General features: G+C 39.8%; 1 protein-coding gene across 1 annotated transcript in view; it reads right to left on the bottom strand.

The window, feature by feature from the left end:
• Positions 1 to 434: 434 nt before the first annotated feature.
• The window catches only part of MBTPS2 (membrane bound transcription factor peptidase, site 2), a 52,513-nt gene continuing 27,564 nt past the window's right edge, over positions 435 to 25,383 (bottom strand). The window contains exons 6-11 of the mRNA XM_080653495.1: positions 20,577 to 20,695; positions 19,266 to 19,446; positions 7,180 to 7,274; positions 6,626 to 6,821; positions 4,653 to 4,728; positions 435 to 3,288 (exon numbers count right to left, since the gene is read on the bottom strand). Of these exons, the coding sequence (XP_080509621.1) occupies positions 3,066 to 3,288; positions 4,653 to 4,728; positions 6,626 to 6,821; positions 7,180 to 7,274; positions 19,266 to 19,446; positions 20,577 to 20,695 (890 nt within the window). The 3' untranslated portion in view covers positions 435 to 3,065. The remainder of the gene's footprint in view (positions 3,289 to 4,652; positions 4,729 to 6,625; positions 6,822 to 7,179; positions 7,275 to 19,265; positions 19,447 to 20,576; positions 20,696 to 25,383) is intronic.

Here is a 25,383-nt window from a genome sequence, read left to right as displayed (position 1 = left end):
TAAAGACTTCTTTCCATGCCTGCAAGGGCTTTCACATACAGATCGCTTGAGTAAAAACTGAAGGCTGCTTTTAGAATCAAGCCCTGGCTAGTGTTCCAGGAGTGTCAGCCCATGCACCGAAGGGTCTTGGGTTCAATTCCCGGTCAAGGGCACATACCTTGGCTGGAGAGTCATCCCATACACCAAAAGGTGGTAGGTTTGATTCCCAGTCAGGGCACATACTTAGGTTGTAAGTTCAATCTCTGGTTGGGGTACATGCAGGAGGCAACCAATCAATGTTTCTCTCTCTCCCCCATCCTCTCTCTAAAAATAAAAAACAACAACACGACAGCTAAGATCGTACTGCATGTAAAAGAAACAATTTTGATAGAAAAGAATACAAATATTTTTAAAAAGACAACACACAGATGATGATAAAATATAGACTGCTGGTACACATTTATTCTTTTATTGCTAAACATCAAATGTCAGCAACTATGGTATCTTCAAGTTCAGTCCTATGAATGAATCACAACACAGTCAAAAGATTTAGAGAAAAAAAAATCTCTGTGCACCATTAGTATATGGACATTCAATAAATACCATAGGACAAACTGATGACTGAGAGCTACATATCCATGAAGTACAAGTTTACAATTTACTACTAGAACAGACAATGAATGACCTACAAGAGTGATTATCAAAAGGTCAAGTTTAACTGCATGTCTTTTCAAACTGAGATGCTGAAAGAAATATATACATTCTTTACAGATCGTAGGTGATTTTTTAAGATCCTCAAAAATGTAAACAATGCAGAGTAGGAACACTGAAAATAAAATTTCATTGAACAAAATGACAACACAAAAAGAACACTTTCTTCAAAGCCTCAAAATAAATCAATTTTCCTAATTGCTCTACAGAAATCAAAATGGATTATTTTCATAGAGATGATAATCTTCCAGGGACACAAAGACCTTCCGAGTTATTTTTTATGTTAACATATATTTACAGTAAATATTCAATAGTTTTTATAGCTTACTTAAATAGATACATGCTTCCCTAATCCATAAATAACACTAATTATCATCCATTCAACCATATTTATTAAGTATTTATGATGTCTCATGCACTGTGTCAGGGATGCAAAGAGGAGTATGACATGGTCCTTGCTCTAGAAGTGCCCACAATCAAGCTGAAGAGACAACACGTAACATTTCTTTCCTTTCTTACAGGATGAGGCCATTTGTATACAAATGGGACTGATCTGCTCAATACCCTAATAGAGTGGTTCCCAAATCCTGACCCTATGGAGCAACAGACCAAGGTGTTTAAAAGCTACAAGAAAATAATGTGGTTGGGATTTTTTTCACCCAGAAAACAAAATTAATGGGAAGGATTTTTTCTATTATTTTTTCCCTCAGTTTTTAAGAAACTGACCTGCACATATACAACATTTTCATTAGTAAATCGCTTAGCTCACGTATTCGAATTAATTATGCAAGTATTTCATGGTATTTCCCAAGTTCTACCTGATCAGGTCTGCACATCACTCTGCTAATACATTTTGATCCTGAATGATTGTGTACAAACAGAACAAATACATTTTTCCTAGGATAGACTAATAATTTGTATGGTTTTAGTAGTGCTAATAACTGATAACCTGGAGTCATTACTTAAATACTAAAATCATACTCAATATATAATTCGTTTAAGAAGACAGGCAAATGTGTAATAGTCTAAAGAGTTTGTTAAAAACGACTAAAAACTTTTAGTACCTGAACAGCAACTCATTAATCTGAAAAAGGTGAACCCCATGGAATACCTCACTTATTGAAGAAGTTAGATACATGACTGTTAGTGTTCCTGAGTGTATGAGAAAAGGACATATTTGTCATCAAAGTACGGCATGCTCATACACTTCTGAACTAGGCGGGGCTTTTTCGGCACAAGAGTAGGTTCCCAGGCTCTGGCAAATCCACGTTGGTACTCAATGTGAAGCCATTCTCACTGTGCTACCAAGTGTTCTGTGGACCCAGTGAGGTAGCTCGGGGGAAAGATGGAAGGCCAGGACTAGATGTTTTATTGCCCAACACAGAGAAACGTGGGAGCTGCTGGTGAGGACAGAGCATAGCTCAGAGCTTAAGGCAGTTGCTTCTTGAAGACAGGAACCTGGGAGCTAGGACTCAAATAGCCCCAGCAGCGTAGGAAAAAAGGTCTACCCTGGAAGGGTTCCAAGCTTTGAAGCTCTGCGGAGAGTGGTAATCAGGACCGCAGAGGTCCTGTGTCGTGGCTTGTGATCTGTCAAAAGACCCAGCTTAGTTCTGAGGTTCAACCCTAACTGCTCCAGCTCACGTGCTGCAAGTGGGAGACCCTTCCTGCAGCTGATTCTAAATGTCATGGCCAAGTGCTTCTGTGAGGGAATGGGGACACATTAGCAAAGAGGTAACTTGTGGGGCAAAACCTGTTTCAAGGTATTATAGGCCCTACTTCTTAATTTGTTCGGTTATTTGGCATCATTTGACAAAGATTTTCCCTTTTGTGTCAGCAGATTCTCTTATAAAATTTTATTAACTGCAATCAGACCTCAGTTATCAGAGTATAAAACAATACGCAATTAAATTTTAAAATACTTTTCTAACAAGACAAAGGACAAGAGGTATAGGCCGAGAAAATGCTCACCCTTCCACTTGGCCGAAGTCTGGTCTCCTTCAAATATGGATTAATGATGGTTTTTCAAGAAGTTTCCCCCAACTAATTTTACCCAATTCTGTTCTCCTTTGAAACTACTGAGACGATATGAAGTCACACAAAATGGTTTAACAAGAATCTGCACTTGTTGAGAAATTGTTCCACAAGCATGTGCAGATTGTAAGTTCAGTCTTTGAAACTAGAATGTAGTCAAGGACTAGAGGTTGCGTTTCTTCTGTTTAGCCCCATCCTAGCGTTTGGATACTCTGGATATAGGAGGAGCTTAAAAGTTGTTGGCTAAAATGTAATTTTAAGGGAACACTTTATATTTCACACCAAGTACTGGTTTTCAGTGTTGCATATTGTAACTCACAGATTCTGTCAGATGAGCGCCAACATTACCGTGCTGTAACCATCCAGAGTCCCAGAGTCACATTGGCAGCCAAGAGTACACTGCCACCAAGCAAGATGAAAAATCCTATCAGATCTTTCACATCATTGTCTCCAATCACTGAGGTAAGAGTAGCATCCAGGAAAGAGTTTAAAATCCACTGTCCATCCAAAGCAAAGCAGGGCACTGCATTAACAATAGCCAGAGCTCCTGAGAGAGAAATCAGGTACCTGGTTAAAATCAGTTAAGGAGCCGATTGTGAGGTCTGAGTGGAAATCACATTTCGAGGATTCGGAAGAAGATACTTTACCAAGACTGGATTCAAGATTACAGGTGACTTCCTTCCTTTCTCTGAATCTGTGCCTACCAGTACAGGCCATTCCTTCTTGGATCTCTACTATTTAAAACAAATAACATATTATTTCTAAGTTTAAAAACCTTGACTAGAAAACTAAAGGCCAACCATTTGTAAACTGAGATACTCTATAATGAACCCCAGGAAAGACTAAGTCTTTTTAATTCTTTAATGATAAAAGGAAAGGAATTTGGAAGGAATAAGAAATAAAAGAAAATTATTTTTTGATCCTTATAAGTATTACCTTCCATTAGGAAACAAAGGTTTTGGCCCTTTGAACTCTATTTTACCATAATCTATAAGGTTATAGCATAAATATAACTATAATGTAAATATAACCTTATTTTACTATCATCTGTACGTCTATAGTACAAATCCCTGAGACAAAACTACAATCTACAAGATACAATCTTGATTGTACACATTCTTTAGTAACTGCTCATTTGTTTTCCATTTCATTTTCCCCCAAATCACTGAGGAAAGGAGTTAAAAAATATTTGAAAGTGGCAAAAGGAAACCCTCCAAACTGTTCAGTTTATTCAAATTCTACACAATAATAATTTTTTTAAAAAAGTTCACCTTGCCGAAACTGGTTTGGCTCAGTGGGTAGAGCGTCGGCCTGCGGACTGAAGGGTCCCGGGTTCGATTCCGGTCACGGGCATGTACCTTGGTTGCAGGCACATCCCCAGTGGAAGGTGTGCAGGAGGCAGCTGATAGATGTTTCTCTCTCTCATCGATGTTTCTAGCTCTCTATCCCTCTCCCTTCCTCTCTGTAAAATATCAATAAAATATATTAAAAAAAAATAAAAAAGTTCACCTTGTATATGCAAACATAATATGCTAAAGAATACAAGAGATTTTGTCCTCTGAATCCTATTTTAGTAGTGGAAATGTGTCTGCTGTCCCTTATGCATTCCTTCATTTGCTCAGAACCAATAGGCCCGGAAGAGGCAGAATTCATCACCTCACTAATAACTGCAGTTTTCATCCTTTATAACTCAACTCACAATTTGTATTCTGTGTTCCTTTCGTGTCCTTAAACTTTCTCTTTCCCTTTCAATCCCTCTCCTCCCTCTGACTTCTTCTCTCCTTAGTTGATGTTTTTCAATTTAAAGTGTCTTTTTTCAGTTGTTAGTAATTAACTGATATCTGTAAGGTTTATGAATGTTCTATTTAAGGTAAGAACGATCAAGTTCCACATAACACATTTTAAAAACATTTTCACACCAGAAAGGATACTTGACAAATGTCTCCACAACTACAGGCAGATCTATGCTTAGAAAGTTAAAACGTGGGATAAAACTGGTGATGCTCACTAAAAGGAAAAAAAAAAAAGAAATAATGCATATTATTCATATAGATAAACAATATTATAAATTTTACCATATAATAAAAATTGGGCTAGCCTATTAAATTGGTTGAGAAAACCTTTTCCAAACATATGGGACAGGCTTTGTATCACATATAAAAACAATCAACTATTCTAGGAACATCTAATAAAAATACTGGAATACAGAAATCATGCCCCAATACATACTTATATTGTGAGGTGAGAATAAGATAAAGTTAACTATATACCAAATATGAATACCAAACACAGAGACTGATTTAATAAATACAGAATTTATATCAAGAGTCCTTACCCCTTCAAAGAGGTATAACCTTAAAGTTACATTCATTACAACTATTATGCCATTTGACCTTTTGGGTCTCGGTTTTTTTCTTCATTGCTGAAAGGATTAAGACTAGAGAATTTTTAAGGTCTCTTCCACTATGTGGATTTCACAATCCTATTTTTATTCAAAATATTTAAAAACTTTCTTGTAATTAAGTGGAACCTACAAAATACACTTCTGCATTACCCTAAAAGGGGACCTTTTTTCATTTGTCGAGGATGTATTTAATATTTATAATCTAGAGTCACTTAATATAAAACTCAAAAATAAAAATGATTCAGGTTGTACCTCAGGAAATGACTATGAAGGAATGAGAGCCTTTTAAAGAGTAACATAAAACCCACATGTCCATCAACTGATTAATGAACAAAGAAAATGTGCTATGCCATACAATGGAATATTATTTGGCCATAAAAATGATGTACTGGAACAGGCTACAACATAGATGAACTTTGAAAACATTATGCTAAGTGAAAGAAGCTGGTCACAAAATATTCCATTTATGTGAAACTCGAAGAACAGGCAAATTTATAGACACAGAAATTAGTCATTGCCAAAGGCTGGGGGATATTGGGGAAAAATGAGGAATTAATGGGAATGGGGTTCCTTTTTGAGGTGAAAATATTCTGGAACTAGATTTTTGGAGATGGTTGCACAATTCTGAATATATTAAAAACTACTAAATTGTATACTTTAAAAGCATGAATTGGCCTGGCTGGCGTGGCTCAGTGGTTGAGCCTCTACCTATGAACCAGGAGGTCATGGTTCAATTCCTGTTCAGGGCACGTGCCCAGGCTGCGAGCTCAACCCCCGCAGTGCAGAAGGCAGCTGATCAATGATTCTCTCTCATCACTGTTGTTTCTATCTCTCTCTCCCTTCCTCTCTAAAATCAATAAAAAAAATATTTTAAAAGCATGAGGTGTATGGTATGTAAATTATATTTCAGTAAGTTATTTAAAAAAGGAATACTAAAAAGCTTAGACAACAAAATGAGTTAGACTATAGGATCTTCAGCCACATGGAGAAGCTCTATACTGTTCAAATAATGATGCTGCCGTGTTTTGAAATTATGTTCACATAAAATTCACGTGTCATGTACAAATTACTTTATTGTCATATCTCTATGATCCCTGGCATTCTCTGGGGTATGCTGCTCTTGCTACTGCTTTTGGGAGCTTGGATAAAATTTAATAAACTTTCACAGAATATTTAAGAGACCAGCTCTATGACCTGGGCATACGTGCAAGAGAAGGAAAAATGTATTACTCTCCAAAGGCAGACATGGGATTCAGCTCCATCTTGCTTTTATAAATTCAGACTATTTTCCTACTGCCTAAATTTTATTTAATACTTAAGAATAAGTTAGCAACACCTGAAACTAATATAAAGTTGTATTTCAACTGTAACTGATAATTTTTTAAAATTAAAAATAAGAACAAGTTAGCAAGACTTTGACAAGTGAGCAAATTTATAACAAAAACTAATGCAATATGGCATCTGAATGATTTTCTGAGGGTCTGCCACCATAATACTCACCTGTGTAGTGCAGGTGCAGAGGATGTCCTACGTACAACATATCGATTTGAGGTGGGTGTTTCACTTTTATTAAGCGGGTGTGAGTTTCCAAAGAAGGGATTATGCAGAAACTTGAACTTGAGCCTTTTTTACAGTCTTTATTGGTTCTACAAACTTGGGTGGCTTCAACTGCTTTCCGGGCAGGTAGACATGTATGCTACGGATAAAATATTAATTAGTCAATACTAAAAATGATTTATTAGAAGAAAATCACCAAGTTACAAGTCCTTCAATATCTTTAATGTCACCTAGCATATTAGGAATTTCACGTAAAAAATGCCATTTATGTGCACCTACTATAAATCAGATTCAAGTATTTTACTTTGTCCAAATAAGAGATTACCACTATACATTTTTAAAGATTCTCAGATGAAATGTGACACATGAAGTGCAGAGATTTTAATAAAATGATACAAAGTAAAAGGGAGAGAAGTTTTTAAAGATTCCATTTTAGCTCTCTGCTTATTATATAATAATTATACCAGACAAACAAGACAGCTTCAGAGACAACTTACCAAACGCTTATTAAAATTATTTCTGTAGGAAAAGCACACATCAGTGAGGCTTTGGTTGTTACAGCATTCAATTGAACCATCTAGCCGTTTGTATGCTGAAGAGAAATAGTTTATTAGAATCTATTATATAGAATTACATTTCTAATAAAAATTTTGCTTTCAAGACAACAACAGCAAGATGCATATGAATTCAGAAACAACTGGATAATTCAGAGCTCAGCTTGATGGCTACTCACGGCAGTTTGATTTTATATTACAAAACGATAGATATTCAATTTGGAATCAAAGCAGCACTTGCCCTAGGTTAGCTATCTTCATATAAACTGACCCACTCGTAAAGCTGGAGCGCCAGTCTCAGTGGGCTTTACAATAACACCAGCTGGTCAAGCACAAACATTTAATGAGCCACTGTTAGCTGCCCTAATGCCACTGATCCAATATCACTACTGAGCCCCTACACGGTTGTGTTAGCAAACAAAATGGGCGAAAGGATGCCCAAGAGACTCTCACCTCTAAGGAAATCACTATTATATCACATACCTATCTCACCTCCAGGCTTACCTTGGGGCTTTCCTTCCGGAACCAGGGCAGCCCAATTTGACCCCACAGATGTGTACACATTTGCCTGCACACCAATAATCCAGTTACCATTTTTGAACGATAACAGAAACTGTTTATTCCCACTATTCATTTATTGTTTTAAAGTTCTTTAGTAGACGGCTTCACTGGTATCTGGGGCAGAATAAGGAAGCTAAATCACTGACGGAGGTGGTATAAAAAATGATTTCCATGTATTTATTTTGGAAGGTTCTTGGCATTCAACACATCAAACTTGTGAAGCATAGATTGATATATGGGAAGGACCAATTAAATTTAAAATCTTATATTCATACAGCCATATAATCAAATGGGCTGAGGAAGACATTCAAGAACAAAGTTACTATAGTACTGCAAAAAAAGTATGCTTTCCAGTACAAAAAAAAAAAAAAAAAAAAAAAAAGGTTTTCTATTACAAGAGTGTCTTTAGGAACACTGGCATGAAAATGTTAGTTAATATGCAATGTGATTTTATAAGGACACTGTATTTCAGCCAAAGGTTTTTGTTTGTTTTTAAATAGTTTTTTTTTTTTTTTTTTTTTTTTTTTTTTTATACTAGATTCTTTAAGAATGACATCTTGTACTGGCTACACTGGATCTTCCCTAGCCACTGCTGCTCTCTCTTCTTGGCCAACACAAAATAAAGAAGAAAACAGGTGTCGCTAACTAACCAATGCATCTACTTCTCCTCTGCAATGGTTGGCGACATGGGCAGTTTTGTTTTCCTAATCATAGTTGAATAGATATTTAAATCTGGGTTGACATATCGTATTTAAAATATGAAAGCAGACTGTGAATATTTAACGGCACTGACAAACCCGTGCCTACAATCACTCATCAGCACAATGATAAAGTGTAAGGCACAAAGTTATTAGACTAAAAAAAATCAATAAAAGCTGTAAAACCCTCAGTGTTCATTTTGGTCAGTTGCCAAGTCCCACCAGTATTTACTGCCTAATCATTTTTCTATCACCATCTGTTCCCACTTGAGTGTAGACTCCAATTCCTTCTCACCTTACCCATCTGAACAAAGTCCTAATGAGTTTTATTTACTTATCATCTAGCTCGCATGTGCAAACCTGTCCTACATACCGAATGTTTCAAATTAATCTGCCAATTTAGAACTACAAGAATATGACTCTTCTAACGTAACATTTCCAAAAGCTCTGCACTGCTCCCAAATAAAGTCTAAGTTTCATAGCCTAAAACTTAGACTTTCATTTTTCATCATCTTATACTATTCTCTTGCTGAACCAAATTCCTAGCAGATCCTTGAGCACCTTCTAGTCTTATGGTGCCATGATTCATTTCTAGCTTGGCCTCCTGAAATTAAACTCACTGTTGAGGACCAACTCAGGACTGCTGCTATGAATTTTGCCCTTAACTTCTCAGTTGAGACTGACCACCTTTGCTCCCACAACTCGCAATGTTTCTGGTCATTACTTACATTTAACCTTGTACTATAATAATATAGGCATACTCTGTTTTTTTTTCACTAGAAGCTCCTTGAGAAAAGGTTTCTCAGTATCTTATATAATGTAGATAAGTCAATATGCATCAAATACTTAAATGATGTTCTATACCCGGGGTCGGCCAACTGCGGCTCGCGAGCCACATGCGGCTCTTTGGCCCCTTGAGTGTGGCTCTTCCACAAAATACCACGGCCTGGGCGAGTCTATTTTGAAGAAGTGGCATTAGAAGAAGTTTAAGTTTAAAAAATTTGGCTCTCAAAAGAAATTTCAATCGTTGTACTGTTGATATTTGGCTCTGTTAACTAATGAGTTTGCCAACCACTGTATCTATACCACTTGTCTTTGCTAGGAATTATTTTTTTTAAATTTACATCTGATGCATGATCACTAACTTTCCTTGGAGGATTGTACACACTATAGAATGAAAGTCAAGAATTTGGTATTACTACAGAATGTATTGATACAGCATGTGTGATAACCCAAATGCTTAAAGGGGACAAGCAAATCCTATATAATAAAAGCCCAGCGACCCAACGGTGGAACAACCAGAATGACAGGACTGCGTGCACTGATCACCAGGGGCCAGACACTCAATGCAGGAGCTGCCCCCTGGTGGTCAGTGTGCTACCACAGTGGGAGCGCCGCTCGACTGACCAGGATGAGTGGCTGCTCCTGTTGCTAACCCTGGGCGACAGGCAGGAACCCGGGCTGCGATTGTTGCGTCCTTGCCCCAGGCTCCTCCTCCTCGTTCCCTGCTGCCTCTGGGCTTGTAGAGCTGACCCTGGAGGCTGGGAGGTGGATGTGGCCACCGCAGGACTGAGGCCTACTCCACCACCTCTCAGTGCTATTGTCCCTGGGCCCAGCCCTGACCAGGTCCCCTGGAGAGGTGAGTGCTCCGGCTCCACAGAAGATGCCGGACCAGGGAGCATCTGCTCAGAGAGCAGGTCCACAGCTGCTTGGCTGACCTGGATGAGTGGCGCTCCCACAGCGGGCTGATCCCCGCAGGCCACGGCCCCCACCAGTGCACGAATCCCAGGCATCGGGCCTCTAGTAAATTAAGTGGATAGTGTGTAGAAAAAATAGCAAGTGATGGGGACTGTAATGAATTAGAAAAAATATATACTATTCTAAGGGGTTAGCAGCCAGGCCACTCAATTTGGGGCCCAGATTTGATAGTTCCTCCGTTTTATTCCAAGAGGAATCAGAAATCTGGACCTTCATGTGAACCCTCTTGAATTTTAAATATTAGCAGCCACTTAAAATTTTTAAAAATACATTGCAAGCCAAACCAAATACATCTGCCAAGGCTGGATTTGGCCTCTAGTCTACCACTAATTTTCAACCTCTGGGTAATGGCTGCTTCTTATGGAGATTTTTCCAACCAAAACATGAACCCATGGCTGTGGCTACTCTGACAAGATTAAGTATCTCCTGACATGCAGGGTTTTCCACTAAAAAGTTAAATATTTTGTTACCAGGTGAGAAAGTAAACTTGGTATTTGCGTTTATCAATTTTTAAAAAGTTGTGGGTCTAAAATATCTTATTTTAGAATCTTTTCTACTGGGTCATATTAAAGAACAAGCTGCTGAACCAATTTCTGGAACTCAATTCTTAACCTATAAAGTAGAGACGCCATGGAAAACTTTCACATTAAGGTACTTCTATTAATCATGAGAAGCCAATCCAATTCTGCTTTGGAAAGAATATTCAAGACTGCAACGGGAGGTCCTAGAGGCATTTATGGGTTCAATTTAATTTGAGTTAAAGATTAGAATTATTCCATATATCTCCCCAGTCTGGGAGACAATTAGGAAAATTTAAGACCAGATTAGTTTCATAATTTCACTACAGGGAGAACCTGCATATTCTGAATGTACCCTAAGATGGGGCTTAAGATAGTCATAGACATCTCCTAGTCTTCAAAGGGTAGTCTAGACCAGAGGCGATTTTGGAGTAAGGTTGGAGAGAAACTTTTTCAATCTATAGTTCAACTGAATAATTTTCTTAACCTAGCTCATTAAACACATAAATGTAGTTAGAGCTCCAACACAGGGAGAGGCAAGCCTACTTATTCTTAGTTCTACAGCAGCTGTGGGCAAACTATGGCCCGCGGGCCGGATCCGGCCCGTTCGGCTGTTCTATCCGGCCCGCGGAGCCGAAAGAGCAGAGGGTTCTCTTGCTCTCCCCTCCGCTCCTTTACTTTGAATTTATATTAGTTCACACAAACACTCCATCCATGCTTTTGTTCCGGCCCTCCGGTCCAGTTTAAGAACCCATTGTGGCCCTCGAGTCAAAAAGTTTGCCCACCCCTGTTTTACAGCATCACCTAGTAATAAGTAGTTTAAAAATTATTTAAAACACACACACTCTCTTCAATTTAGGATAGCAAAGAAATCTTATATTATTACTTGATGTTCATAATGGGAAAACAGACACCTTTTCCCCCCAAACATTATAGAAAATTTGGGCCTAAAAATAATCTGGGTATTTAAAATATGTGGAAAAGATCCCTGCAGTTTTCCTTTTATTACCTTAAGATATGTAAGAGAATAATATTCCTGTTGCCAAACAGTTATGGGCATATACCCTCACTTCTTCTGAATAGGAATATAGGTTATTCAAGGGGAATGTCTGAGTCTGGGCTCACAGCTTCATTTTAGGAAGCAGTTGCCTTCCGTATTCAATATCATTCTCCTTAAAATGCAGTTCAAATGCTGGCCTTGCTGAGTACAGTCTTTCTTACTCAAAATAATGCTTTTAGAAAATAAAAAAAGAAATTTTGCTTTATGCATATATGATATAGAGTGTCCTCTCAAACTAAAGAGAGGAAAATAGCCCCCCCACACACACACACAAAAAAAGAGCCAGACTAGTTCTTGCCTGTAACTTTAGTTCTATTCAGATCACTAACTGGCATATGAACACCCAGCAATATTAAAAGCAAAGGCTTAAATGTGAAAGGAGGGAAAGTTTTTGTTTTCTGTTCCGACTGCAAATAAACCAGAGATCTATTACAGGTGCAAAGAACTCTAAGCCCTCACCCACTGTCCTTTTTTGGACCTCCAGGCAAGGCCATTCAGTCTCCAAGGAGTGTCTGGAATAAACTCCTTAGGCTTACCTCCCGCATCAAGGGCAGAGGTAAAATTAACCAGCCTTGGCTCTGTTGGTGACATTCATAGTTCAGCAGGTTAATGTTTAAAAATAAAAAGGAAAGGATTAACAGAAAAAAAAAGGTCTCAACAATTTAATAAAATATACAGTCATTTCAGGCAGATTAACCACATTTTTTTTAATCTGTAAAAATGTTAATATTTTAAGGAGAACATCTAGTCTACTTAATATCTTAGGGAATATTTTTATAATTTTAATAATATACCAGGGAAAGTCAGGATATGAAATAAGGTGACAGCAATGATTGGTTGGGACAACTTATGAGCACTCAGAGTCACATCTTTCCAAGGTGGCTTTATCGGACTGATTTTTTTATTAGTGTGGAAGAGTAATACCTGCCTTAGGTTTTTAAAGAAATACTTCAAGAATATAGCACATGACTCATAATAGTGAAATATTCTAAAAGTTAATAAGGAAAGAGTTTCAAGAGTATTTCAAGGAAAATTTTCATTTCCATTCTGACAGGAAAAGGACAAAACCTCAAACATCTGGAATGCAGATATCTTAAATAAAAAAATTATATTGGAGAGAACTTGATTTGTCCACTGTGTCATTTTGGCTCTTATAATTCAATGTAGAGTATACCAAATTTAGAAAAATTGGAGGAAAATGATAAAGTAGTTCGGAAGTAAGAAATAATGGATTATTTATCTTTGAGAACACATTGTGGGTTACATACTAACCTTCTGTCAACTGAAAATTTGGGAAGATGGTAAGTGGCTCTTGAGAATAGGAAAAATTGACAAATATTTCAACCTTAAAGAATCAAGTTAGCCTACTGAACAATCAACATAACCACGAGGCAGACAAGCAGATGCTGTTTGCGTCCACAGGATGCGACAGGAAGTAATGAGTGCTACCTAGGAGTATTTTTGCCCCCTCCCCATCCCCACACCATGGATCCTGAATATAATCAAGCCTATAAAGGAAATATGGGGGACATCTGGATATATTAATGACATCATGAGGATAAGATATAACCAGACAAATTCAGAATATGGGAAATTCAACAAAACAAATGACTCCGCTTTCTTCAACAAATATAAAAAAAAAAAAAGCCAGGAAGAACTGTTATAAGTTAAAAGAGACTTAAAAGACATACCATCCAACTGAAACAAACCAACTATAAAAAAATGGTTATGGAAAAAAACCTAACAGGGAAAACCAACTAGATATTAGGAATTATTGTTAATTTTGTTAGGTGTGATACTAGTACTGTGGTCATGTTTAAAAAGCCACCATCTGTTAAAGACATGATAAAGCTTATGGATGAAATGATAGGATGCCTAGGATGTACTTTAAATATTCCCCACAAAAGAGAGGTGATTGAATAAAGAAAATTGGCGAAATGTTGATAAATGCTGAAGCTGAAAGAAGGATACATGAGTTAATTTATAGTACTTTCTTGATTTTTATGCATGCTTGAAAAAAATTTACAATAGGAAGTTATTTAAAATGGGTTATACATGCAAAATTATATTAAAATTTTAAAAATCAGTTCTTACTGCTTTGCCATTGTTGCACACAGCACTTTAATAAAGTTATTCTTGATTATTAATCATATTTTCTAACCCCAGTAAATGTGGACAAGGATTCAGGGCATTTCTTGACTTAAAGATACAGTCTGTGAGAATAATTTGTATTTTCCAACACTTTCAATAATTTGGGACCTGATAATCCTATCTAATAAAGAGGGAATACGCTAATTGACCATCACACCCTCACAAAGACGGCGGTGCCCACAGCCAATAAGAAGGGAATATGCTAATTGACTGCCATGCCCTCAAAGATGACGGCATCCACAGCCACAAGATGGTGGTGCCCAGTTCTGTCAGCTCCGCGTGCCTGCCTCCGGAGTCCCCCAGTCCCCTCAGCCCTCCAGCCACCGAGGGCCGGCCTGAGGCGCAGGCAAGCCTCGGATGTCAGCTGCTCCGTCGACACCTGAGGTGCAGGTAAGCCTCAGATGGTGGCTGCCCAACCACCCAGGGACGCCCGAGGCTTGCGCTGCCAGCAGTGGCAGCAGCAGAGGTGTGATGGGGGTGTTGCCTTCCCCTGATTGCCAGGTTGCCTCCCGCCCCTGAGGGCTCCCAGACTGTGAGAGGGGGCAGGCTGGGCTGAGGGACCCCCCTCCATTGCATGAGTTTTCATGCATTGGGCCGCTAGTTTTATATAAAGAGTTGGGAGCCCTAGCTAGTTTAGCTCAGTGTCTAGAGTGTCAGCCTGTGGACCGAAGGTTCGATTCCGATCAAGGGCACATGCCTGGGTTGCAGGCTCAGTCCAATGTGCAGGAGGCAACCAATCAATGATTCCCTTTCATCACTGATGTTTCTCTCTCTCTCTCTCTCTCTCTCTCCCCCTTCCTCTCTGAAATAAATAAAAAAATATACAAAAAAAAGAGTTGGGAGACTGATTTTTCAGAGCTGAAAGAACTCAAAATAAATTTGGCAGCTTCTGAGAATAAACTTGCTTCACCCTGCCACCTGCTACACGGAACAACAGATCTGACTTCAGGGGATATTTTCGGAAGCCAAGATTACTTCCTTTGGATGCCTGCCACATAAAATAACTCTACCCCAAAGAGCTTTGGACATGCCATCATCCATACAGTACAGGGATATTTAATTACTGAAATTTAGTTAATTGGTCATGGTTGAGCTGGAATGCTGAATTAACCCAAATTTTTTCCTTTAAAGAGTTTATTTAGAAAGTATCATGATATAAACAAATTGATGGCAAAGAACATACAATTAGCTATCTTAAGGGAGCCTAGGCCTATTATTGCTTATTTCTAAAGGTGATAGTAAAAATGGCATGAATTAGAAGGATGCTAGCATTGATGGTACGTAGCATGGCCTATTTTTTGTTCTGACTCAGCCCTGCCTACTTCCTTCTTTGGTTTTTAGGTCAAGTTAATCCCACTCTTTTTGGCAGAGTAGTTTTATTTTATTTATTTATTTATTTAAAATATATTATATTGATTTTTTACAGACAGGAAGGGAGAGGGATAGGGAGTTAGAAACATCGATGAGAAACATCGATCAGCTGCCTCCTGCACACCTCCCACTGGGGATGTGCCTGCAACCAAGGTACATGCCCTTGACCGGAATCGAACCCGGGACCCTTCAGTCCGCAGGCCGACGCTCTATCCACTGAGCCAAACTGGTCAGGACAGATTAGTTTTATTTATCACATATGTTAATACTGTGTTTACTGCAGAACAGTCACAGAAAAGAGCAGGCAGCAGGCAGGGATTAGTAAGGCAGGGTTAGGCTAGCATCTAGCACACAGTAGTTGTTTAGTAAGGACTTGTCACTACTTCTCAAATGCCAACTTTTGGTATAGTAAACTGACAGTCACTTTTTATGTAGATGCCTATTTTGGATGTCACACTACACTTTGAACAATTAAGAATTTTACAATAAAGATTTATTAAATTAAAAAAAAAGATTTGTTAAATTAAAAAAAAAGAATTTTATTCCATTTTTGTTGTTTTTGTGACTTGTCTGAGTTAACAGAATAGTCAAGACAAGCCTTGACTTTTAAAAAATTTTTTGGTGGTTTTTTTTTTCCCTCTCCCCAGTTATCATTAGAAGTTAGGTGTAGCCCCCTCCCCCCACAACAGAATAGTATTCTTATTAGAAGTTCCTGAGACAATTCCAGCATGCAAGAGTGATGGGCCATAGCTAGAAGAAGGTAAGAGGCAGCCATCACCTAAGGGTAATATATTCCATAGCTGTTGCTCCTAGCAGCCTGCAGGTCCTCTTAGTTGCCCTCTCCATTAAGCCCATTAACAGGCAGGGTCCTCATTTGCTTCACAATAGTGCTTTTACCAGATTCTCCTGCACCCAGCAGCAGTAGACCTGCATGTTCTTCTGCAGTTGCTACTAGATCTTTTTATTGGCCTTCTCCTCCTTGACTTGGTCCTGGGTCTTTCCGTTTCTGAGACAGCCCATGGCGGCGCGGGATGGAGGGGAGGAGAGACAGGAAGGTGGGGGAGGTGAGACAGGAAGGTGGGGGAGGGGATACAGGAAGGTGGGGGAGGTGAGACGGGAGACAGGGGAGGGGAGGGGAGACGGGGGAGGGGAAGGGAGAGGGGAGGGGAGAGGGGAGGGCAGGGCTGGGGAGGGAAGACGGCAAGGCCGGGCCTGGCAGGGGCTCTGCTATTCGGGAAAGATTAAAATATTACGGGAGGGGGTTGGGGGGACGTACAGACGACTGCAGGGCGGACTGCGAGCAGCACCGGAAGGGTAGTATCAGATATTGGTGGGACGGAGGGGAACGAGCCGCTCCCTCAAGCAGAAGCCAAAGGGGCTGATGGCTGGTCCGGGCAGAGGCAGAGCATAGCAGCAGCTGCTCTAATCGCACTCTTCATACATCAGCAGAGGGTCAACCTCCGCGAAGGCAAATGATTCACAGTGAGCCCCTAAAAGGACTACCTAGAGCAGAACTGAAACTGTTTTCAGTTAGGGCCCTGTAGTGAGGCGGCAAGGTTCCCCTGGTCCCCGATAGCAGGACCTGGAAAAGCTTCTCTAGTCCTCTTGCCCCAGAATCTTTCTATGAGTTAACAAAATAGTCAAGACAAGCCTTGTGGAACTTTCTATGTCCACATTTTCCACGGGAGACATCAAATCTTAAACATGGATTTTACATGTTAAAAATCTTTACATGGACCTTGACTTCATATTAACCTAACCAATGAAATCTTTCACTCATGAGAAATAAATAGAAGTATCCCTTGAACAGTATTTGACAAATATCGACACACATAAGATGATGGCATCAGCGTTATCTTACGCAGGCACGGGTGAAAAGTACCATTGCTTTCATCATGGCAAACCTCTCCTGATGAGAGTAGTATTAACAGAAACAAAGTCCACGAGTGGCTGTGAAAATACCTTCCAGAGGTATGGGGTTTCAGTGTTTTTAAAATCTTCCCCAAGCCACAGACTAACCACATTATTAATAAGTCAATGTGACCTTCAGATCAGAGGAATATCAATACTGCCACATGGCTACCTTTCCAGACTTGTGAGCAGTTCAAAAACTGCTTTTGATGATGCTTTCACCAATATCACTCAGGAGGCAAAAATAGTCCAGCAATTTGATTTTCAACTCTATTTTAGTCTCAAAGAAAACCATTTCAATTTCATCAAGAGAAAGTTAAAGGGGATGATAGATTGCCACTGAAAATAGTTTGCAAAAGGATCATGAGTTACATTTTTTTTTTAAAGTATATTTTATTGATTTTTTACAGAGAGGAAGAGAGAGGGACAGAGAGTCAGAAACATCGATGAGAGAGAAACATCGATCAGCTGCCTCCTGCACACCCCCTACTGGGGATGTGCCCGCAACCAAGGTACATGCCCTTGACCGGAATCGAACCTGGGACCCTTGAGTCCGCAGGCCGACGCTCTATCCACTGAGCCAAACCAGTTAGGGCCATGAGTTACATTTTTAAAGAAACTTAATAAAGAATCTGTAGAGTGTGTTGGCTTAAAAAAAAAAAAAAGAGAAGAAGATACCACAAATTTAGTACATTCACCTTTCTGAATAGCCACCACTTGAAACACAGCAACATCCGCATGATTTAGCTCCTGCTAAGGAGGCCAGGCAGGATAGGCGACTCACACCTGCATTTTTTAAGTTCATCTTTTGCCCATTGCAGAACAAAGTGCCACGATCCAAGGTCTCTGCCACCACTGTACTCACTGACTTTGTATTTCTAATACTCATAACTATAAACCTTCATTTGCCTACTTCTGTACTCCGTCCAGCAGTACAGTCCACTTTAGCGACCTTGACCTCTGCCAAACTAGGGAATTCCTTTTTAGAGTTCTTCCAAAGTAGGAGTCAGATTCTTACAATGACCACACTATGGAGCACAAAATTCGCTGAAAGTTATTCTTTCTGCAATGTGCCAACACTAGGCCCTTGTCGGCCTTGGGCTGGGCAGCCAGCACCCAGGCCTCTGAGGGCTGGATGGTCTCTGGGGCACCCCCATCCATACTCTGGAGTTTCGATTCCAGATACTCTTTCAGTGAGTCCAGATACTACTTTCCCTCATACTGCTCAATCTTTTCACTGCTGACGCCACACCCGGCTCCTGGGCCCTGGTACCCCAGTGCCTGCCGCTGCCATGGCCAAACAGCAGCAGCAGCAGGGTAGCCGGGTCCAGTGGCCTGGGCAGCACTGGGAGGAGGTGCCCAAGGCTCGTGGGCATTTGGTGGGACTGGTGCATTCTTTTTTTTTTTTTTTTAATATATTTTATTGATTTTTTACAGAGAGGAAGGGAGAGGGATAGAGAGTCAGAAACATCGATGAGAGAGAAACATCGATCAGCTGCCTTCTGCACGCCTCCCACTGGAGATGTGCCCGCAACCAAGGTACGTGCCCCTGACCAGAATCGAACCTGGGACCCTTCAGTCCGCAGGCCGACGCTCTATCCACCGAGCCAAACCGGTTTCGGCGGGACTGGTGCATTCTTACATGGCAGCGGATCCCTTCAGTGGCACCCACCCACCATGGCGCAGAGCATCCAAGTTTGTTTTTTTTAATACAGAGAGAATTAGATTCTAGAGTCCTGAAATTCAAATATGATGTTATGAAATTAGAGGTTCAATAACAATATTTATAATAAAAGAAACATACGTATTAGTATGCAGTTCACCAAGAATGTTTACTAGTTCGGGCCTATTATTACTTTTCTGATTTGTTTTAAACAAATTAGAACAAAATTTGTTTTAAACAAATTAGAACAAAATAAATCTATAGACATAATCTAAGATTTGTGAGTGGAAAGTACAGCTGCTTGAAGCATGATGTTACACAGAGAGAAATATACACACCTCTAACAGGGAAGCTTAACTGCTGCAATGTCGCTGCACTTATGCAGTAACCAATCTGGGGTTCATAGGCGATGGTATCTAGACATTCATTCCAATCTTGTACATTAGTAACGGGACAATCCTGTAGATGGGTAACAAGGTCTCCCACAAAAAGACCCCTGGGTCCAACTGCAGGTGAGTCCTTGGGAAAAAGGCAAAAACAAATCAGATAATGTGTGAAAAAAAGCTATGACTCATCTGAGCAAATAATCCTTAAAGACACTGAATTGAATAAGTAGACTGTTTGAATAATATACAAAACAATCCAGCTTTGAATCCAAGATGTAAAATACTACAAAATTAAAACAAAACCCAACAATTATAGTTACTTTTCCTACTTCTACAAGATTTTGGATTTTCTGCAACTGGAAAAACAAAAACCCATTTGCCAACTGTTAAGATTAAACTAGTAGTTTTTGGTAAACTGCCAATTATTTTTTTGTGTGAAAGTAGTTAGCAGAAATGCCTTCATTTTCCTATGTCTTCCATGGATAAAATTGTAAAAGTCCTTATTTGGACACAGTCCCAAATATGCAGATGATACTGTCAGCACAATGAATATGTGAGCCAGTTGCCCAGGAAGGCAATTTTCCTCTTCCCTAAGTCTGAATAGAAGACTTGATGCTATCTCAGTAGTTACTAAATAAGGGAATAAAATACAGAATTGAAGACCTGAACTCCCATGAAATGTTCTGGCTAGCTAGCTAGCCTAGGTTTCAAATGTCAAGAGACCTTTTACCCAAAAGCAGAATTATAAAAATAAACAGTAAAAGTAAATGTCGTATTTTATCAACAAATTACAGGTAGAAAATCTTTATACTATCTTTGTAACTCAGAACAGAAACAATTTTTAGTATTTCTAAAAAGATAATGTATTCCACAAAACTATTTGTTCCATTTGAAAGGATTGGCAATAATTTCTCCAGGAGAGACGAAGCGTTCTGTCTATGAAGAGAACTTTGTTTTAGAGAGAGAATGGAAGGGAGGGGGAGAGACAGAGAGAAACATGGGTGTTAGAGAAACATCGACTGGTTGCCTCCTGTATACGCCCGGACCGGGGCTGGGGATCGGAGCCTGCAACCAAGAACCAAGGTACATGCCCTCGACCGGAATCGAACAGGGAATCCTTCAGTCCGCAGGCCGACGCCCTATCCACTGAGCCAAATTGGCTAGAGCTATGAGGAGAACTTGATTTAAAAAGCACCTAACATAAGATGCTAAGTGTTACATCACAAAATCTGGTAAAAAATGCCCAAGTAATCCATGATTTACCTCAGCAACTTCAGTGATAAGCACCCCAACTCCAGTGTAGTAAAAGGGCAAGAGGATCACAGGGAGGAGGACAAGAGCTAAAATACCCAAGAGTGCAAGGACGAAATTATGCCAGATACCTGAAAAGAGAAAAAAAAAGGAATAAGCTGAATCAGGGGCAGGAGGGACATAGGTATTTGGACTTCATAACACCTGGGCTTACGTAACCAGAAGAAGCTGTGAGGCTCAACTTCTTATAATAGATCTACTTATTAGTACAGTAGATGGATGTTCAGTTAGACGTCTCTTCCATTTCATATATTAAAATGTAAAATAAGCATGTTAATACCACATTAAAAAGACCACATGCTAATAAGATTTAACACCAATAAAATATACATCCTATTATACCTGATATACATATATATGACACAAATAGACTATCTTCTATTTATTAAAGCCTATTTTCAGAAAATGTATATATTATTAATGTAAACATACTTATGATCTTTTTTTAAAATATATTTTTATTGATTTCAGAAAGGGAGGGAGAGGAATGGAGAGGGAGAGAGAGAAACATAAATGATGAGAAAGAATCATTGATTGGTTGCCTCCTGAATGCCCCACACTGGGGATTGAACCCACAACCCAGGCATGTGCCCTGACCGGGAATCCAGCTGTGATCTTTTTTTTTTTTTTTTTAAACATATTTTATTGATATTTTACAGAGAGGAAGGGAGAGGGATAGAGAGCCAGAAACATCGATGAGAGAGAAACATTGATCAGCTGCCTCCTGCACACCCCCCACTGGGGATGTGCCCGCAACCCAGGGACATGCCCTTGACCGGAATCGAACCCGGGACCCCTCAGTCCGCAGGCCGACGCTCTATCCACTGAGCCAAACCGGTTTTGGCCCAGCTGTGATCTTTGAAAGGAATGTTAAAACTATCCACATAAAAGCTAAGATGGAATAAACATTCTTGCTGAACTGGGGTATAAAAATTCAAATGGTATTTGGAAAAAGAGATTGTTTTAAGAATAAAATTATTATGGAGAATATTACTGGTGGGCCAGATAGAGTATGTATCTACCATCATGTCACAGACTATAACAGGGGTCCTCAAACTTTTTAAACAGGGGGCCAGTTCACTGTCCCTCAGACCGTTGGAGGGCCGGACTATAGTTTAAAAAAAAAAAACTATGAACAAATTCCTATGCGCACTGCGGGCCCAGGACGAGTCGGCTGCTAAGCAGGACAGGCAGCGGCACCCGGCGGGCCAGATAAATGTCCTCGGCGGGCCGCATGTGGCCCGCGGGCCGTAGTTTGAGGACGCCTGGACTATAACCACCCCCAGCATATATACAGAGATGGTTGGACGAACCCAGTGGAGTGTTGGAGTCTGTTCCTACCAGCTTGCCACAGACAGCTATGTGCATCCCTTCCCAATTAGGGACTTCAGGCTGGCACCTTGAACTGGCCAGGGTGGGACCACATATTTACATGACAGAAACCAGCAGAAGCTACATATCAGAGCTCCCTCCCCTCCCCTTCAGAGCCAGGTGCTAAACATACACTAGCACACAGCTATGTAACCCCTCCCTCCAAACCTATCCTTCACTTCTGCTAGTTTTTGTCATAGCACTCTGAGGAGCATGATTCTTAGTTGAGCAAGTCTGTCCTTAACATTACAGGATATTTAGCATTCCTGGCTCCATCCTTTAAATACCGTTATTGCTCCCCTGTCAGACAACCAATGAACACTTCCCACCTCACACATTCCAAACATTCTCAGGAGGGTGATAGCATCAGTAGTAGAGAACCAATATTCTGTAATGATAGAAATGTAATCTAAAGACATTTCCCAGACTCTCAGGAAGCTGAGTATAGCTATATGACTGTTGTGCCCCAGAGGATGTGAGTGGAAATGATGGGAATATCCCTGTCCTACTGGCTGGAATGTAGCCATAGGAGGGAGCTAAACCTGAGTCCATAACATAGAAGCTGCATGTTGGGAACAGCAGAGTTAATAAGACAGAAAAGGCCCGAATCCCTCAAATCACAAAGTTATATCAGCTTTGATTTACTTACTTTTGGAATGTTTTATGAGAGTTTAAACCTGTTATTTTTAGTTATTACAGCAGCCAGATACCTAGCTAACACATGTTCCATATACCTTATTCACACTGTAAGATGTCCCCCCCCCCTTTTTTTAAAAATATATTTTATTGATTTTTTACAGAGAGGAGGGGAGAGGGATAGACAGTTAGAAACATCGATGACAGAGAAACATTGATCAGCTGCTTCCTGCACACCCCCCACTGGGGATATGCCTGCAACCAAGGTACATGCCCTTGACCGGAATCGAACCCAGGACCCTTCAGTCCGCAGGCCGATGCTCTATCCACTGAGCCAAACCGGTTAGGGCATGTCCCCCCTTTTTTTGAGTGTTATAAGCTAACAAGACAGAAAAGGCCTGAGTTGCCCAAATCACAGAATTATCATATCAGCGCTGAGCTACTTAAAACATTTGGAATGTTTTATGAGAGTTTAAGCCTGCTATTTTTGGTTATTACAGCAGCCAGATACCTAGCTAATATGTTCCACACACCATATTCACATTGTAAGATGGACCCCCTCCCCCTTTATGAATGCTTTAAGTTGTTACATTCTAAAAATATCCAGAGCAAGTCTAGTCCAGGACACGAGTAAACAATATTTTCTGATCTATACACAGTTCTTTTAAAAACACCAAAGGAGCTCTAACCTGTTTGGCTCAGCGGATAGAGCGTCAGCCTGTGGACTCAAGGGTCCCAGGTTCGATTCTGGTCAAGGGCATTACCTTGGTTGCGGGCACATACCCAGTAGGGAGTGTGCAGGAGGCAGCTGGTTGATGTTTCTCTCTCATCGATGTTTCTAACTCTCTATCCCTCTCCCTTCCTCTCTGTAAAAAAATCAATAAAATATATTTTAAAAAAATAAAAATAAAATAAAAACACCAAAGGTATCAAATTACCTTTGCTTTTTCATTTATCAATTTTGGACTTTTCCCTTATCTGCACATTCATAGCTATCCCATTTCTTATATCCACTACAGAGTAACCCATTTTTTTTTAACATACTGACTTATAAGGTTCCCTACTAACTTTTTCATACAATGCTTCAACAGCTTTGCTCATATTGTTATGTACCTAATTAAATATGCATCTGTGAGGGTATGGAAAATTACACAGAAATGAAATTGTTGTGTCAAAAAATATGTGCATTAAAATCGACCTCCAATGAGTTTGTATTAATTTATGTTCTCATAACTGGCATGTTTTCCCACTTTTGAAACAACACCAAATGCTATCGTAATTTTAGACTTTGCCATCTGCTAGGTAAAAAGTAAAATCTATGTTCTAATTTCTATTTCTTTATTTTTTTTAATCCTCACTGGAGGATAACTTCCCATTGATTTTTATTTTTTTTATTTTTTATTTTTTAAATTTATTGTATTTTCAGAGAGGAAAGGAAAAGGACAGAGAGCTAGAAACATCAATGAGAGAGAAACATCGATTAGCTGCCTCCTGCACACCTCCCACTGGGGATGTGCCCGCAACCAAGGTACATGCCCTTGACCGGAATCGAACCCGGGACCCTTCAGTCCGCAGGCCGACGCTCTATCCACTGAGCCAAACCGGTTTCGGCGGCCCCATTGATTTTTAGAGGGAGTGAAAGAGAAAGGGAAAGATAGAAATATCGATGAGAGAGAAACATCAATTGCTTGCCTTCTGCACAAGCCATAACCAGGGCCCGGGCTGGGGAGGAGCTTGCAACTGAGATGTGTGCCCTTGACTGGACTCGAACCTGGGACCCTTCACTCTATCCACTAAGCCAAACCGGCTAGAGCTAATTTCTAGTTCTTTAATTATGAGTGGATTATAGCATTTTCATGTTTGTTAAAAGGCTATTTCTATTTCCTTTGTCTGAGAACTACATCTATTCCCTATTTACATTTTTTGACTTGGTTGCTTTTTTTTTTTTTTTTTTTTTTTTACTAATTTGTATATATTATTGTTTGCAATGTATATATTAAGGAATTTGGTATTTTGTAAGAGGCATTTAAATTTTTTCATCCAGGGTATTGTTTGGCTTGGTTTATAGGCTGCCTATGCAGACATTTTATTTTATTTTTTTTAAATATGTATTTTTATTGATTTCAGAGATGAAGGGAGAGGGAGAGAGACAGAAACATAAATGAGAGAGAATCATCGATCGGCTGCCTCCTGCATGCCCCCACTGGAGATCAAGCCCACAACCCGGCATGCCCCCCCCGACCAGAATTGAACCCGGGACCCCCCCCTAGTCCACAGGTTGACGCTCCATCCACTGAGCCAAACCAGCTAAGGCTGCAGACATTTTAAATGTTGGTGTGGTCAAATTGCTCCTTTGTACTAAGCCTTTCCCAGTTCAATATTATAGAAGATACCTGTGTTTTCTTGTATTACTTTCATAGCGTCATTTAAAAAACACAATTGAAACAAACCAACCAAAAAAACACTAATTCTTTGACCCACTGAAATTTACTCTAATGAAACTAATTTTGGAATATAGCTATAACCCCATCACCCACCAAGTTGCTAGTCCCAATACAATTCCACAAAATATTCCACTCCCGCTGATTAGCTTTGTGATCATTACCATGTGCTAAATTCAGCTTTTCCTTCCAAGCCAGGATGAAAAAGTCTACCAGGACTACCTGGATGCTGGCATCCTCATTAACTCTCCCTCCGAACAAATCAGGGGGTAATTCAGCAGCACTGTTTCCTGATTATTTTGGCAACCTCC

This window comes from Plecotus auritus (assembly GCF_963455305.1).
Source record: "Plecotus auritus genome assembly, chromosome: X".
In the NCBI taxonomy this organism is placed as follows: Eukaryota; Metazoa; Chordata; class Mammalia; order Chiroptera; family Vespertilionidae; genus Plecotus; species Plecotus auritus.
Note: the sequence above shows the minus strand (reverse complement) of the source record. Positions and strands in the feature narration are given on the sequence as shown.